We start from the raw sequence: 18,194 nt of genomic DNA, 5'->3' as shown, positions 1-18,194 counted from the left end.
GTTCAAATTAAATGTACGCTGTATGATATTAAGTATTAATATTGAAAAGTTCAGTGTTTTAGTTGTATGACCATCTGGATGTCTGGTTCATAATACAGCAATTAGAACCAATTTTTATAGAGCTTCTTGTAGAGTCTTCTGGATAAAGCTCTATGAAAATAGGCCACATAGGCCCTGTTTGGTAAAAAATTGACCTATAGGCCAATTTTAGTTTATTTGATCACTATTAATTGTTTGATTTAGTTAAAATATCAATATAAATGTTCGTTAATTAGCTTTTTGTAACTGTAAAAGATTAAAATTTAAAAAGTTACTCCAAGCAATTTTTTTAATTAGCTTTTTGAGAAAAGAAATTATACCAAACAGTTATTAGTTAACAACTAATTTACCGAACACTTTTATACAATTAGCTAATATTATCAACTATTTATATCCTCTAATTAACACAATCAGCTAATAGCTAACAACTATTTACCAAACAGGGTCATAGTCTTCTGAGGTGTGTTAGAGTGGTCGTCAGTTACTTTTACTTTTATTTACTCCGTACGTTTTACTGTTTTTTTTTTTTTTTTTTTTTTAATGTTAGAATTTTTTTTTTTCACACACATTTTTATGCTTACAAAAAGCTCTCAAAAATTGTCTTGGTTAAAATATTTCTCAAAGTCTTTCAAGTTTTTGCAACGTGTAAATATCAAACAATAATATATAATTAATTAAATAAAAATACTTTACTATTTTCAAAAATTTACTTTTAACTTTTATACACACTTGTTTAAATTTAATTGGAAAAAGAAAAAATGAAATGGACAAACATTGAACCCTTAAAAAATTGAGCAATCAAAGCATGCTAAATTATAAGATGTAAAAAATGGGGAATACATGTAAAAGTACTCTTAATTAAATCAACAACCAAACTCCTTACATTGGCAATTTGGTCCACAACCCAAGCCACATAGAGCCTTTCTCGCAAATTATGCCGTGGAATCGTGTTCACCGAGAATGGTGAACACAAGTCAAAACGACGTCGTTTTTGGCAAAAAAAAAAAAATAAAATCGCGGATGTGGAGTTAACAGCGCGTTACTGATCAAATTATGAATTTTCTGTTATGAGATTATGAATTTTATGAAAATTCATAATCGCATAACAGAAAATTCATAATCGCATAACAGAAAATTCATAATCTCACAACTGAAAATTCATAATCTCATAACAGAAAATTCATAATCTTATAACAGAAAATTCATAATCTCATGGTTCCAAAGTGAATGTGTAGGCATGGTTCCAAAGTGAATGTGCAGGCATGGATTCATAATTTATGAATGTTCGTGATTTCGGACGGGAATATATAGGCATGGTTCCAAAGTGAATGTGCATGCATGAATTCATAATTTATGAATGTCCGAAACTCCGAAATTATGAATGTAATGAAAATTCATAATCTCATAACAGAAAATTCATAATTGCATAACAGAAAATTCATAATCTCATAACTGAAAATTCATAATCTCATAACAGAAAATTCATAATCTCATGGTTCCAAAGTGAATGTGTAGGCATGGTTCCAAAGTGAATGTGTAGGCAGTCACGTAATTAATTAAAAGAAAAAAAAAAAAAAAAAAAGATAACGGTGCACTAACACCGTTGGAACCGTGTTCACCATGAATGGTGAACACGGTTCCATGGCATAACGTCTGAGCCTTTCTTCATCCCTCACTTTCATCCTTTCTTAGAAGCAAGAGGCATAGAGAAAGAGAGAGAGAGAGAGAAAGAGAGAGAGAGAGTAAAGAAAGAAAGATGATAAGTGGGAATGATTTTTACAAGGTGATGTGTGCAATGGTGCCATTGTACTTTGCAATGCTGGTAGCGTATGGGTCAGTGCGGTGGTGGAGGATATTCTCGGCGGAACAGTGCGCCGGCATCAACCGCTTCGTCGCCGTTTTCGCCGTGCCGGTGCTGTCCTTCCACTTCATATCTCAGAACAACCCCTACCAGATGGACCCAAAGTTCATATTGGCTGATACATTTTCCAAGCTTTTGGTCCTTCTTTTGCTCTCATCTTGGGCAATATGCAAAGGGCAGTTGGATTGGCTCATCACCCTCTTCTCACTCTCCACTTTGCCCAATACCCTTGTTATGGGCATCCCTTTGCTTAAGGCCATGTATGGAGATTTCACCCAATCACTCATGGTTCAACTTCTTGTCCTTCAATGCATCATCTGGTACTAAACTCCATCTTTTTTTTTTTTTTGTTTTTTTTTTTTGTTTTTTTTTTTTTTTTTTTTTTTTTAAAATTCATTCTGTCTCATTTATTTTACTTAGCTTGTGGGTTTACTATTCATTACTCAAATATATTAAAAAAAATAAATTGTAAATAATTTCAGTCAAGTTTGATTAAATAAATCAGACACATAAAATCATAAAATGGGACAAAAAGAGTATTGATTAGTATGTTACATTTGATATATATGGTTTCCTTGCGTTCTATTGATACTGGAAGGGACTATATTCAATGCATTTGAAGCCATGCCTTTTGAAATGAGATTGACTATGATACCAAATTGAAATATATGTTTCATCTCAACTAAAGAGTAAGTTAATAGTTGATGAATTATACAAATTTATATATATTTTTATATTATTTGCTCAACAATAACAAGTTTAATTATTTCTATGCACTACTAGCTAGTAAAGTAAAATGCCTTTAATTTTCATTCATGTGTAAGTCGGTTGAAACTTTTTTATGTCTTTTACAGAAAGTAATCTGCAAAGTGACAAAGCAGTGTAGAATTGCTATGAGTATAGCATGTTGAAACATATCCAAAAAGATAAATAGGCCACATAGAAAAACAACTTATTAGGGCATGTATGGTAAATAGTAATTAACTGATTAAGTTAATGAGTTTAACTAGTTGATAGCATTATGTGATTGTAAAAAGATATTTGGTAAATTAGTTGTTAGCTGATAGTTGATTAAATTCAAAATAACTTTCTTAAAAAGTTGATCGAAAAAACTGCTTTTAAGTGTTTTTTGAATTTTAGCATTTTGGAACAATAAACTATGGATTGGTATTTCAATAATTTGATCTTATAAACTATGTCAAAAGAATAATTGTGCATTTTACTTTATAGAATGTGGATATATATATATATATATATATATATATATATATATATATATATATATATACTAGCATTATATTTACGTACATTAAGATGTACAAAATTACATGTTTTATATAATAATGTTCATGTTTAAAAAATAAAAAATAATAATGTTCATTATATTCATGCATGCAGGTATACTATTTTATTATTCTTGTTTGAGTATAGAGCAGCGACCATACTAATCAAGAACCAATTTCCCGGCGATATAGCTGCCTCCATAACAAAATTCGCCGTCGACAATGACGTCATATCCCTCGACGGCCGGGGACCGCTTTGCACGGAGTCGGAGATCGACGTTAAAGGCCACATCCGCGTCCGTATCCGACGGTCCATTTCATCGTCGGCGCCGGAGGAATCGGGGTTCTCATCCTCCCTAGGGATCACTCCCAGGGCGTCCAATCTCTCCAACGCCGAGGTTTTCTCCGTTAACACGCCGCCGGGCCCGTTGCATGAGTTCCAGCTCGCGAACGACGACGTAGCGTTCGGGCATGGGGACTTGGGCGTGGGCTTTCGGGCCGGGCTGAGCCCGCAGCTCTCCGTCGGCGGCTACGCCTCATCTGATGCGTACTCGTTGCAGCCGACGCCGAGGCCGTCGAATTTTAACGAGATGGACGCGGCGACGACGGGGAATACTCCGATGTGGGTCATGTCCCCCGCCTCCGGCGGGAAGATTTGCCGGCAGGCGTCTCCGGTGGCTAAGGAGACGTCGCCGGGGAAGTGTGAAGGCGGCGGAGAAACACAAGGGTATAGAGATGCTGTTGGAGGTATGTGCGATAGATACTATATGTTTTTTTTTTTTCTAGGGTTTTGCATGGCCACTACTTAATTGGAAAATAATATTTATATTTTCACTTATAAATTAACCGACCTTATTTAATAAAGATAAAATGAAAATAAAAAAACAAAAACAAAAAGATTGAAAGTGACAAATGATTTTGATAGAGGGAGGGTAGTATGGCCTGTATGGTATATTATTAAGCTAAGGGCATGAGGAAAGAGTAATGAGACAAATTTGGAGGCAGACATAGGCATGCATGCTCTACATACCCAAACTTGTCGTTTACACTACACTTCAAAACCCTCTATTCATTGTACAAAATGTAGTAGTAGAGGGGTCATTTTCTTGTGCAGATATTGCTTCTCGTGCAGTCGTGCGGTCACGCATCATTAGATACGTATAAATGCATTACAAAGAGTTAAAAATGTACCATTAAGTGTGGTGCATTTGTGCATTATTTCCGATAACTGCATGGTGCATTTATGCATACCTAATGGTATAGTACAATCCAAATTGGTCGCACAAAAAGTCCTGTCCTCATTTGAACCAGTATTGTAGAGGCGTAATCCATATGGCTAAGAATATAAACTAATTGAAGTGTGTGTGTGGGGGGGGGGGAGGGGGGGGCTTGGAGTTGGGAATTCAACCTTTTGGGAGAAGAATATAAACTAATTACAAGATTATGAGTTCGAATTTCAACCTTCTTGATTTGAACCAATCAACTAACTTAGATTGATTTATAATTTTTTGTTAACAAGAATTACAAAATAAGATTTACCCAAAAAATTGTTGCAGTAGGGAACCCCGAATGGTTGCTTTCTACAATGCACGCTTTGGTTGCATGTAAGCAAAGAAGCCATCTTATGTCTCTATTACATACTACAGACTACAGATGTTGTCTCATACTGACGCAGCATTTCTATACCCAATCCACGATTCATCTGACAACTTATAGCACCTTCAATTCTCCCTATTCTATTCATCATAGATGGGCTCGCTTATCCACAAGAAGCTGTACGATTGAAATGATGAACATCTCCTAGAGACTAGAGTGGGGTTTTTCTGCTCAATTTTTACATATATATATATATATATACACCACATGCATATAATGGTTAAGTTCAATAGTTTGGTTTTTTTTTTTTTTTTTTTTTCTGAGAATTTTTGCCAGACACAATTAAAAGGAGAGGAGAGAGAATAAGGGGAAGAAAAAAAAAAAAGAAAAACAATGTCTGAGAAAATATTTAAAAAATATTACTTTTACGCGTCCATGCTATGCATGTTATTATATTGGGTGCAAATGTTATGCTCAACGTGCAAAAAATGTCTTTTTTTTTTTTTTTTTTTTTTTTTTTTTTTTTTTCACGTACGCAGACCCTACTAAAAATCATTATTTGCAGGAAAAAACTCTCTTAAAATCTATCTTCCCCATTTGTTAAAAACATAAAAACTATGGAGTAATTTTTTTCTACTTGCAAAAACCATTAAAAACCCTAATGGGATTGCTCTTAGAGCAACATAACCCTAAGCCTAAGCTCGTGCGCCCCTTATGAGATCGAAAAGGCTTGGCTCAAGCCTAAGCTCGTGTGCCCCTTATGCTGCGGTAAATGTCTACCGTTTCCGGAACAGAACGGTACATGCCTGTACAGTTCATCTAACCGTTTGAGAGATCAATTCAGCTGCTACGGATTTAATTTCATATTAATTCCAATTTTAAATTACAGAATTAATTCTCAGGTTAATGGTGCTGTTACAGGGGTGTTTTAATGTCATTTTTGAATGCTATTGAATTCCTTCAACCCTATATAAGAGAGGGTAGAGCAGCAAAATTTCACAACAACATAGAAAATACAGTTTTCAAGCCTCAAAACTCTATGCTTCTACTCTCTTCTTAGCCTAATTGTGTTCATCCCGTTGCTCTAGTTTGCCAGATTCCTTGTTTGGGTGCTCAAACATTGAATCGTAGCAAGTTTTATCCTGGAAAGCCTAGGCTACAACGCTCCTAGCACTTGTGGGAGGTAGCAAATAAGGTTCTAAGGAAAGAGTGATCACTTGACTCATGCTAAAAACCCTACACCAAACACGAGCCTATCTCTTCATCTTTCCTTCCCTTTTTTTCTACATAAAATTTATTAAATACAAAATATGATGTTTGCTTACTATAGACTTTATTTTTATTTTCTAAAGACTCGAAGATTTTTATTTTTAAATATTTTTCGCAGATATGAAAATTAATCTTATTTATAACTATACAATTTAGTAAGGCAATTTTTAACTCCGAATTACACTTTATTCAAATTCTTTAAATTAAATTAGAAAAAAAAAATCTTGAATATATAGATTGAATTTACGATTTTAACCTGTAAATAATGTGCACGAGATAGGATAAAATAGTAGAAGTAAAAGGGTGGGTGGGGTTTTGACTTTGGACATGAAGCATAATTGGAGAAATAATTACAAAATTAGATTCAAACAAATATTGATGGGAGATGCATTTGCATAGGCAGAATCATTAGTTCAAAGCACGTGTGTGTTTTGATATGATAGTGAAGACTCATTTTTGAAACGCACTTGCGTTTATATATTAAAACACACACACACACACATATGACCAAATGAATACACATATATATGACCAAATGAATGTTAGATCTAAATATATAATCTAATGATACTAAATAATACTATATGAGAAGCTAACTTCGTACTAGCGGAAGCGGAAACAACGTTGATCTCCAGCCACAGTTGATGTCTTGTTGTGTTGTCTCGTAGACCGTTAGCCATATTTATCCCACACTTGACTCAGAACCACAGATGGTGTATTGGTGTCTACTGAGCAGTATAAGTACCGTAACTGAATGTTCTATATAATGCATATTCTGTATTCCATCAGGCTTATATTAGGCATGGGTTGAGCTAACAACTCCTAGTTATTCCGTCCAACCAAATTATTTAATAAGCCTAGTCAACTTGCAACTTAATTAAGGCCATAATATATAATATATAATATATACTCTCTCTGTCCCATTTTATCTGTCCTACTTACTATTCATTGGTCAAACTAACTCTTTTTTCTTTGTTTATTTTTTTTTAGTATTATTTACTTATTTTTAAATTTGATTTTTTGTGTTTAATAGTACTTTTAGTGTAGTTTCTAAATATATAAATTTTGTATACTAATACTAAATTTAATATTATGAAAAATTGAATTGAAAATAACTTTAGCCAAGTATGGTTAATTGAACCAGACACATAAAATGGGATGTAGTGAGTATATTATTAGGAAAAATCTTACAATGAAAACACATGCCAGGTAAAAGTATGAACTTATCTTGACCATTAATCTAGTAATGATCAACAATAGTAAAACAAGGAAATCTAGAAAAAAAAATACAATGATATATTTTGATATATATCACAAACTTTAAAGTGTATTGGACAATAAACAAAGCGCATCCCGTGATATGTGAAATGCAACATCTTGAATGCACTTCTAGTCTTCTACATATCATCGGATATATACGTCTTGCGATTGTGCAGGGTGTGCAACTTCAAAATTTAAAATATTTATCAAAATGTCACTGTATTTTTTCATATTATCTTATTTTAGAGTTATCGATCATCTCTAGATCAACTACTGCTGAGGTTACTTGGTGGTTTTTGACTGGGAAATGGTTCTCACAAGATTTAGGGTGGCGTTGTTTGGTAAAATAGCTAGTTTATTAGCCAATTTTGACTCATTTGACCACTATTAATTGTTTGACTTTGTTAAAGAATCAATGTAAGTATTTGATTATTTAGCTTTTTGTAACTCCAAAATGCTAACATTTAAAAAGTTGCTCAAAGCAACTTTTTCAATTTGCTTTTCAAGAAAAGAAATTATACCAAACAACTATAAGCTAACAACTAGTTTACCAAACACTTTTCTACAATAAACTAATGTTATCAACTATTTATACCCTCTAATTAACCCAATCAGTTAACAACTAACATCCATTTACCAAACAAGGCCTTAATTTTTCTCTCTCACACACAGCCATATAGAAAAATTATAAGGAGTACACTCGATCAATTACTCTTATACTTGGTACCACTCCAATTAACTTGGATTGGTATTATGAGACATTGTTCCCATATATATAGTATCTGTACAAATCCTAAAATCTTTTCCAAAGTTTGTTATTTGTACTCAATACAAGTAGCACCAACGTTGATTGACACCGTTGAATTTCTTTCGTGTATATATATATATATATATATATATATATATATATATATATATATATATTATATTTGTAGCTTCATAATGTGTTAACTAATAATTATATATCATCTCCCAATTCTTTTTAATATTAGCAGAAAAGGAAGCTAGCTTCAGAGATTTTGCAAAGTGTTCAGTGGAGGATGGAATTGAAGATAAGAGAAAAAATAAAGAAATGCCAAATGCCTATGTGATGCTAAGACTCATACTTACCATGGTTGGAAGAAAGCTTTCTCGTAATCCAAATACTTACTCCAGTCTATTAGGCCTTCTCTGGTCTCTAATCTCTTTTAAGTGAGTGAGTTTTATATATTTAATTAATCCTTTTATATAATTAATAATTTCTCTTTACTATTCATCATTTTATACATAACTTTTTAATATGATATTAGATTTAAGATGCTCCCTAGCTAAAATGGTAATAATCAATATCGGTGTTTTTTGTATCAAGTACAATTATGTATAGTATATTTAGTTGCACTATATATTGTGGGGGTGAGTGTTAAGAGTAGTGTTTAGTTGCAGTTTATAGTGTGGGGACATGTGTCAGGAGTAGTTGATATAACTCAGATCAAATAACTTAAATAGTTGTACTTAATTAATACAAAAAGCACCCGTGTTAGTTGTTTGGTATTGTAAAAATGCTCTTAGATTTTATTTTGACTATCAAGTCATTGGAACATTAATTAACACTTGACAAAGTGTTCAATATTTAATATCAAAGGGCTCAACTGTTCAATATTTTATATCAAATTAAAGGGCTACATTATGTGGGGAAGAATAAGCAAATGTAATGCTAGTAGGAATATATTGTTAAATGTTTATCAACTTTATTTTGGGGTGTTTGGTAAATAGTTGTTAGCTGATTGGGTTAGTAGGTTTGACTAGTTGATAGCATTAGCTGATTGTAGAAAATGTTTGGTAAATTAGCTCTTAGCTGATAGCTGATTACATGCAAAATGATTTTCTCAAAAAGCTGATCGAAAAAACTACTTTGAGCAGCTTTTTGAATTTTAACATTTTGGAGCAATAAGTTGTTGCAAAAAGCTAATTAATCAAATATTCATATTGATTGTTTAACCAAGTCAAACAGTTAATAGTGGTCAAATAAGTCAAAATTGACTGATAAGCTAACTATGTTGCCAAACAGGTCCTTTATGAATCCAATATGATCTAATAATAATTAATAATTTTGATATAAAACACATTGAATTGGCCCTGTTTGGTAAATGGTTGTTAGCTGGTTAGCTGATTTGGTTAATTAGAAGGTATAACTTGTTGATAACATTAGCTGATTGTAGAAAGGTGTTTAGTAGATTGACTGTTAGCTGAAAGTTGTTTAGTATAATTTTTTTTTCTCAAAAAACTAATTGAAAAAGTTGCTTGGAGTAGCTTTTTGAATTTTAGCATTTTTGAGTCAAGCAATTAATAATAGTCAAATAAATCAAATTTGGCCTATAGACTAACTATTTACCAAACAGGCCATTATATTGTGTGAAACAATTGTACCATATATACCTCTTTGTTGTTGTTGATAAAAGGATAGATCCAATTATGTGAGACAAGATTATAGAATTATAGAAACTAACCCTAGTGTATTAAATGCTTTACTCATGAACATTTCATCATATTATAAATGTCATTAAAGTGGTCAAGCGGATGATGGCATTTTGTTCTATAAAGAGGTGACTGCCCGCATGACCTAAAGTAAGAATGAATACTCCACCTTTTCAAAATGTCAGTAGTGACAAAGAAAAAAACTATATGCAATGGAAACTAAAGTGGTGTTTGACAAAGAGGAAAAAAGGTGGTTTACCTTTTCTGTTGTTGCATATATAATAATGTTGATTTTTCATATATGTGGGGGCAAAGCCTATTTTATTGGCTAATCAATCATAACAAAATTTTCATTGATGATTTGAGCAGATGGAATGTGGGGATGCCAAGTCTGGTGAGATATTCAATACAAATAATTTCAGATGCAGGCCTTGGAATGGCAATGTTTAGCTTGGGTATGTACTCCTCCTTCCCACTTACCTCCCACTTATATCATCATGACATTTTACTACTTTCTATTCTATTTTTTAATAAATTATAATTACGTTTTTCACAATTTTTTTAAGAAATAAGGGTCAAATAGACCACTTAAATCCACGCCACATTGCAATTGGACCGTCGAATTAAAAAAAGTACAATTGGACCGTCGAATTAAAAAAATGCAATTGGGTCCCTGAACCACACAAACTTATTTAATTCAATCCAAAATGACTTGTTTTACTTGAAATATGCTGACGTGGCAGTTAACGAATTTAAAAATAATTTTAATTAAAATAATTATTAATTTTTTTAAAAAAATCCCTTCGTCTCCGGCTCGTCTTCGCCGGAGATGAAGAGCGCGGCCGATTCGTCTCTACCTGGCCATGGAGACGGCCGAAGACGAAGGGGTCAGAGACGAAGCCACCTATGACTATCATTTCGTGGAAATTGACTATCACTCTGCAGATTCGTCTCTCTAGTCATTACAATTGTACAGACTGAGGGAATATATACAAGAGAAGGATAGTCAATTTCCACGAAATGATGGAATATATACAAGAGAGAATCATAGGAGACTAGGATAAGGAGTTATAATATGACTCAAATACATAGTCCTAATACTCGTTTCGATCCCCCTCAAGCACATGGTATACTGGTAACATGTAGCTTGTGTCTCAGAAAGAAAATCTAGGACTAGGTAAAGCTTTAGTAAATATGCCTGCAAGTTGATCTTTTGTAGATATGAAGTTAACTTGAATGTCTCCAGAAGCAACTTTATCTCGAACGAAGTGATAGTCAATTTCCACATGCTTGGTACGAGCATAGAAGATTGGGTTTACACACATATAAGTAACACCAAGATTATCACATCATAGTTCTGGAATAGATATACCTGGCACTTTAATTTCACGTAGCAAAGAGACTATCCACGTTACTTCAGCACAGACATCTGCTAAAGCTTTGTATTCTGCCTCAGTAGAAGATCTAGCAATAGTTCTTTGTTTCTTACAGACCCAAGAGACAAGATTAGATCCAAGAAACATAGCAAAACCACTAGTGGGACTTGCGGTCCTTCGGGCATCCAACCCAATCACAATCTGAGAATGCATGGAGTTCTCTTAATATTGACTTTCTTATACGCAAGTCAAAATTAACTGTTCCCTTAACATACCTCAAGACTCGTTTTAGGTGCTCCCAATGTGATACTGTGGGAGCATGCATATGTTGACATAACTGACTGACTACAAATGATAGATCTAGGCGTGTGATAGTTAGATACTTTAGTGCTCCTGCCAGACTTCTGTACTGCGTAGGATCCTCATATAAATCTGCACTGAAGGGGATAGATTTCGAAACAGAGATAGGAGTAGATAATGCTTTACATTCTGCCATCTAGCACGTTTTAAAATATCATTCATATATCTCTGTTGCGAAAGTAAAATTCCATCATCACATTTAGTTGTCTCAATCCCAAGAAAGAAACCAGGTTCTCCAAGATCTCTAATTTTAAATGCAGTAGATAATTCTATTATCAAACAAGTCACAAGATCCCAATTACTCCCCATCACAAGTATACCATCAACATAGATGACCAAGAGATACACATCAGCAGAGTCCTGTGAGTAGTAAAATAGAGACACATCTGTTTTTTATGCTTGAAATCCAATAGAAAGTAAAAACGTATGTAGCTGATTAAAGGATCATGTTTTAAGCCATACAAAGAACGTTTAAGTAAGCAGACATGATTGGGATACTGAGCATCAATATAACCGGGTGGCTGTTTCATATACATAGTTTCAGACACATTTCCATTTAGAAAAGCATTGTGGAAATCAAGCTGCCTAATAACCCAACTAGAAGATAAAGCCAAGGAAAGAAGCAACCTGACAGTAATGAGCAATGTTGCAAAAAACGTTAGGCGCCCCCTAGGGGCTAAGGGGGCGCCTAGGCGCCGATTTTTTATTTTATTATTTATTTATTATTTATTTTATTTTTATTTTTTTTAATTAAAAATAAAATTAAAAATTAAAAAATTTCAAAATTTAGTAATAAAACATAAGGTTTCCATAGTTATTTCTTAGAAACTATATACGAAAGTGGTTGTAAAATTGTTCAAAAGATTGTTTAAAACATCTAAATACATAAAAAAAACTAAAATTAAGAGCAAAATACGTGATTTGAAAAAAAATTGTCCAAATCGAACAACCGAGTCAAAAATTATGCCTTCCGAAAACTTTTCCCACATTTTCAACAAAAAAAAAAAAAAAAAAAAAAAAAAAAAAATCGCCGAACCGGCCAGCTAGGCGGCCGGCCGCGGAGGAGGCCGCCGAGGCCATTCCTCGTGACGGCCTCCCACCGCCTAGCGCCTAGGCGCGATTTTTACAACACTGGTAATGAGTTTTACCACTGGACTGAATGTGTCAAGAAAATCCTGTCTCGGTACCTGATTGAATCCCTTTGCTACTAATTAATCTCGTCTTGTGTCTCTCAATAGAACCATCTGTCTTTCGTTTAGTGTGAAAGACCCACTAACACCTAATAATATTCATCAAAAGTGAGTAGGGAATAAATTTTTGGAGTAAAAATTACAAATTTAATTTCTAGTATAAAATTGTGCTTTTTCTTTGACCGTGATGTTATTATTTTTTATTTTCTTTTTTTTTTTTAACAAAACATCTTGAATAGTTAAATGGATGAATGATGCAGGACTATTTATGGCAAATCAACCAAGGATAATTGCTTGTGGAGTTAAGATGGCAATAATAGGCATGGTAATCCGGTTCATAATCGGCCCAATGGTTATGTCAGCTGCATCGGTTGCTGTTGGGTTAAGAGGAGTTAGACTCCATGCTGCAATTGTGCAGGTACTTCTTCATCAATAACTTCTTCACTATACTTTTTAGTTCTCTTAAAAAGAAAATTTCAGTTTTCATTTTATGAATATTGGGGTGTTGTTAATTATATTCCACGAGTTTCAAAACTATCAATTATTTAATATTGTATAGTAACTATGCAATTTTTCTCAATTTCAGTCACTCTGATGACTAAATTATCGAAAAATTTTAATAGGTAAAATAATAAGGGCAGTTTAGTCATTTACTTCATCTCTTCTCTTTCTTCCCCATCGCCATTATTTTACCCATTAAAATTTTTCGGAAACTTTTTGCTAGTAATTTGGCTAGAGTGACTACAATTGAGAAAGATTGCATAATTACGGTATTAAATTGATAATTTTGAAACTCGTAGACTGCAATTAACAACACCCAATAGTCATAGAACCAAAAGTGAAATTTTCTCTTCTCTTAAACTACATTGTTTTCAAAGTGGTCCACCAATCTAATAAAGTATTTAATCTCTTTCCAAACATCAATTTTATGACTCTCCATCGTTTTACGGATCATTATTAATGAGACAGGTCAGGTCAATATGAAAATGTAATACTTATACTGAAAAATGTAATACTAATCATGAATAAAGTCTTTGTTATTTATAAAGAAAAGTGTAATACTTTTGAAAAAAATGTAATACTTTTAAATCAAAATGTAAAAGTAATACATTTTTCAAAAAAGATCATTTAAATGTTACTATATATTAAAAATGTTATTGTATAGAATGCAAATAAAATTATCTTAAAAAAGAAACATTTAAACATAAAAATGTAATTTAAACATATATGTATCTAAAATAGTGAGTATAATATAATTAATATAATCCACATACTACAGGCTGCTCTTCCCCAAGGCATTGTTCCATTTGTGTTTGCTAGAGAGTATGGATTGCATCCTGACATACTCAGTACAGGGTAAGCATACATACTATACCTTATTTCTTGCTCTAATATTTGCTATTAATTATGTCTTATTATTATTATTAATCTCCATCATTCTAGTTTCAGTCTTATTATTATTATTATTATTATTATTATTATTATTATTATTATTATTATTATTATTATTATTATTATTATTATTATTATTATTATTATTATTATTATTATTATTATTATTTTTAAATGAACTAGATTCAATCTCAATTTTAGTCTCTTTATGTCCGTACGAGTTTAGCTCAATGCTTCAGTAGACAGTATTTGGGAGAAGAGACCAAGATTCAAACTTCGACGGCGACAGTTTGGGATTATGTCCAAAATGGACAGATCCCTTGCGCTTGCTGCGCTATTGAGTTATCGTGATTTACATCCCCCAAATGTCCTGTCGGGTCGGGATTTGGGACCCTTGTGGTTGAGGATTTCAACCTTTTTGGTAGAAGAAGAATTTTAGTCTCTTTATTATTATGTTTTTCAAAATCCACCAAATTTAGTCCTCAACTATTAAAATTAGAATAATATATGCTACATTTCCCTCCTAATTTCACTTCCTTACAAGGTAATATTTGATTTTTTTTTGTTTGAGTTATATTTGATTAATAAGTATGTTCGTTTTTTTAACACGAAATAAGGTTAACCAATTCACGGTAGCTAATGATTTTTTTTTTTTTTTAACCACATCAGAAGATGATCATTATAAAGTAAAATTAAGAGGGGATAATAGCATTACTTTTAAAAGTATATGAAGTTTTTAGTTTATTTTAGAATTAAAAGTGACATTATCAGTACTCTTGAACTAAACTTAGTCAAATATGATTAAAAGTGAAGAAACAAAACATTCTTTTTTTTTGAAATAAGAAACAAAACATATTAGTTAAACTGTTAAATTTATTTTTTATTAAAGCAATAATGTCTGTAACAATTTCAACAATTTTGGAAAGTAAGATCATGAAAAGATCAATATTCTTTCCTCCTTTTTTTGTTTTGTTTTGTTTTTTGTTTTGTTTTTTTTTTTTTTTGTTTTTTGTTTTTTGTTTTTTGTTTTTTTTTTTTTTTGTTTTTGATATTTTGTATTTTTTTTAATGATTTTTTGTTCTCTTTGCAGGGTAATATTTGGCATGCTAGTTTCTTTACCCGTGACTCTGCTCTACTACATACTTTTAGGCCTATGATTAATATATTATATATATGACAAGTCCTTAGCTAGGGTGGTTATTTAGGGTTTCTACTCATGTAAGAAATGCTTTGAAGACCTAGGGACACAGAAACCTTAACGAAATCTTTAGTACCCAAAATATATTGTATTTAAGGGTAAATTAGAAATATTTATTTGCAAGAGGGGAACTATAATTCATGGTTAGTTTTGGTTAAATGTGGTAAGAGTTATTATACATGTCTCCTAAAAAGCTAGAAACCTTAACAAAATAGTCTATACAATTTAGAATATATGGGGTGTTTGATAAATAGATGTTAACTTAGCTTATTTGGTTAGTGGGTTTGACTAGTTGATATCATTAGCTGCTTGTAGAAAAGTGTTTGGTAAATTAGCTGTTAGTTGATTACCTGAAAAATGACTTTCTCAAAAAGCTAATCAGAAAAATTGTTTTGATGAATAACTTTTTAAATTTTAACATTTTGGAGCAATAAGCTGTTACAAAAAGTCAATTAATCAAACACTCATATTGATTTTTTTTTTTTTTTTTTGAATGCAACACTCATATTGATTATTTAACCAAATCAAACAATTAATATAATAGTGGTCAAATAAGCCAAAATTAACTAATAAGCTAACTATGTTACCAAACAAGGCCATAATGTATTTAAGGGTAAACTTAGAAATATTTATTAGACAGGCGAAACTATAATTTATGGTTAGCTTTGGCTAAATGCAATATGGATGATTAAGTGTCTGTTATTAATTTTTAAAAATGCAATTTTCTTTATAAATAGGTATATATGTATGTATTTGTCAATACACATTGGACAAATTGACAATAATACAAATGTAATTTAGTATTCAGATAAAAGTTTCAACACGATATAGTTTTGTAATATTATGGATTTAATTGTTTTACAATAGGTTTAATTAATTAATCTAACATGGTTAAAAAGTGATAATTAATCAATTAACTCAATTAAAAATATAATTCGGTGTTACGATGAAAGATTGTACCTACTATTATAAATAAAAAATAAATACATAAAAAAACATTATATTTTAACTAAAAAGTATTATATATCTCACGTGAAATGATTTTAAACAAAACTTTCTCAAAATATGACAACTTTTTATTCACACCACAAAGGTGCAATAACTTCTCCATAAATTTTTTTTTTATTTAATTAGTGCTAATAAATCGATTAGTGGTGACCGAAAGGGAATTTAATGCACGTGTTATGATGATTAATCATTGAGGTTGAAAGATTGATTTCTAGTCATTAACTCATTATTGAAGAATGTTGTGCTAAACATTAAAAATAAAATAAAAAATTCTTGACGGGAGATAGAAAAAGGTAACTGCGAGTTAAATTTCTGAAAATTTTAAAAACAAAAAATGTATTTGTTTAGCACTATTTTTCATTTTCATTTAAAAACTACGGAGTATTTTTTTAAAAAGTTTTTCTAATTCAATTGAAACTACAGTGTATCTAAACCGATATTGCCTCACGTATTGTTTTATATATTATCAAATGAAACTGCAATTATATCGAAATGATACTATAGTTGTGATGAAATGAAACTGTAGTGTATATAAAATGAAACTGAATAACATTTCACATATTTGAGTATATATTGTGCAATGAAGCTGTAGTTATATCGAAATGATCATGTACTTGTGTTTTAATGAAACTATAGTGTATATAAAATAAAATTAAATAATATTTTCACAAATTTGAGTGTATAAATGTCGAATGAAACAGTAGTTATATTGAAATGAAATTGTAATTGTGTTGAACTGAAACTGCAGTGTATACACATCTATTATTAAAAAAAATTACATTACATTTATCATGAAAAAAAAAAATTAATCATTTTATCAATATAGTGTTGAACATTACATAAATAATTAATATGCAGTCTAACTATTATCTTAAACACTTTTAGTTGAGACGAATCCTTAGTTCACCCGATAAAAAAACGATTATGAACACACCCTTCAATTATCAATATATATTAAATATACTCTAATAAATTAGTGTGTTCAAACAAAGAGATTTGGAGTAATTTTTGGGATGGAGAGAGTATGTTTTTAAGACTCGTTTAGCATACATAGTTTATAAGCTAGTTAAAAGCTAAAAAACAAAGCTAATAGCTAAAATTGAAAAGCTAATAACTAATAAGCTAATTGATTGAAATTAAGGTGTTTGGTAAAATTATCTGTTGAATAAGATGATAAATGTAAAAAGACATAAAACATGTTTTTATAAATTTATATATTCAAATTTAAATATTGATATGTATTGCAATTTAAAGTATATATATATATATATATATATATATATATATATATATATAGAAATAGATTAAAGATGAAATGTTTTAATATATTGTTTCATACTATCTATTTATTTTAATCTTGTATATTCATTAGATATCTAAATAGAGTTCTTGGTAGTTCCTGCCTTTATAAACAAGTTGGTAAACAATTGAGAGACAAACATTAAATTGTGTCATTTTTATCTACATCTACATCTACAATCTACAATTCTAATAAGAGCCAATAATATTAGGCTTTTAACCAGAACAAAAAAATGTCGGTCCTATTGTTTCTTAAAATGAATGGTTCATATTATACTATTGTTTCTTAAAATGAATGGTTCATATTATTTTTATTTTAATATTTTTTATTGATTTTCCTTATTTACCCTCTATTATATTATTTTCTTCCCTTAAATAACTTAAATTCCGTTAGCATAAACTTTAGTAACGGAATATTCCGTTAAGTATTTATTATTTTAACTTACACATTAATTTCTATAAGAAAAGTCTTAATTTCGAACCACATTCTAATTAGAGTTGGCATAATTGTTAAACATATACTACGAATATGTTAAAATATATTTAAAATATATATAATATAAAATTTAACATAAACTTTGTTCAAATAATTAGTCTGACTAAATACAT

At 31.0% G+C, this 18,194-nt stretch overlaps 1 protein-coding gene across 1 annotated transcript; it reads left to right on the top strand.

Moving 5' to 3' along the window:
- The first annotated feature begins 1,789 nt into the window (after positions 1–1,789).
- LOC109190788 (auxin efflux carrier component 6) lies at positions 1,790–15,388 on the top strand. The gene is made up of 7 exons (XM_019341390.1): positions 1,790–2,220; positions 3,299–3,930; positions 8,304–8,499; positions 10,132–10,217; positions 12,949–13,106; positions 13,968–14,044; positions 15,171–15,388. Exons 1-7 carry the CDS (start codon positions 1,796–1,798, stop codon positions 15,235–15,237), a joined length of 1,641 nt encoding a protein of 546 aa, XP_019196935.1. The 5' UTR covers positions 1,790–1,795; the 3' UTR covers positions 15,238–15,388.
- Positions 15,389–18,194: the final 2,806 nt, after the last annotated feature.

The sequence above is a fragment of the Ipomoea nil genome, unplaced genomic scaffold, assembly GCF_001879475.1.
Source record: "Ipomoea nil cultivar Tokyo-kokei standard unplaced genomic scaffold, Asagao_1.1 scaffold1576, whole genome shotgun sequence".
Lineage (NCBI taxonomy): Eukaryota > Viridiplantae > Streptophyta > Magnoliopsida > Solanales > Convolvulaceae > Ipomoea > Ipomoea nil.
The sequence above is the reverse complement of the archived record's forward strand: the minus strand, read 5'-3'. Positions and strand labels throughout refer to the sequence as shown.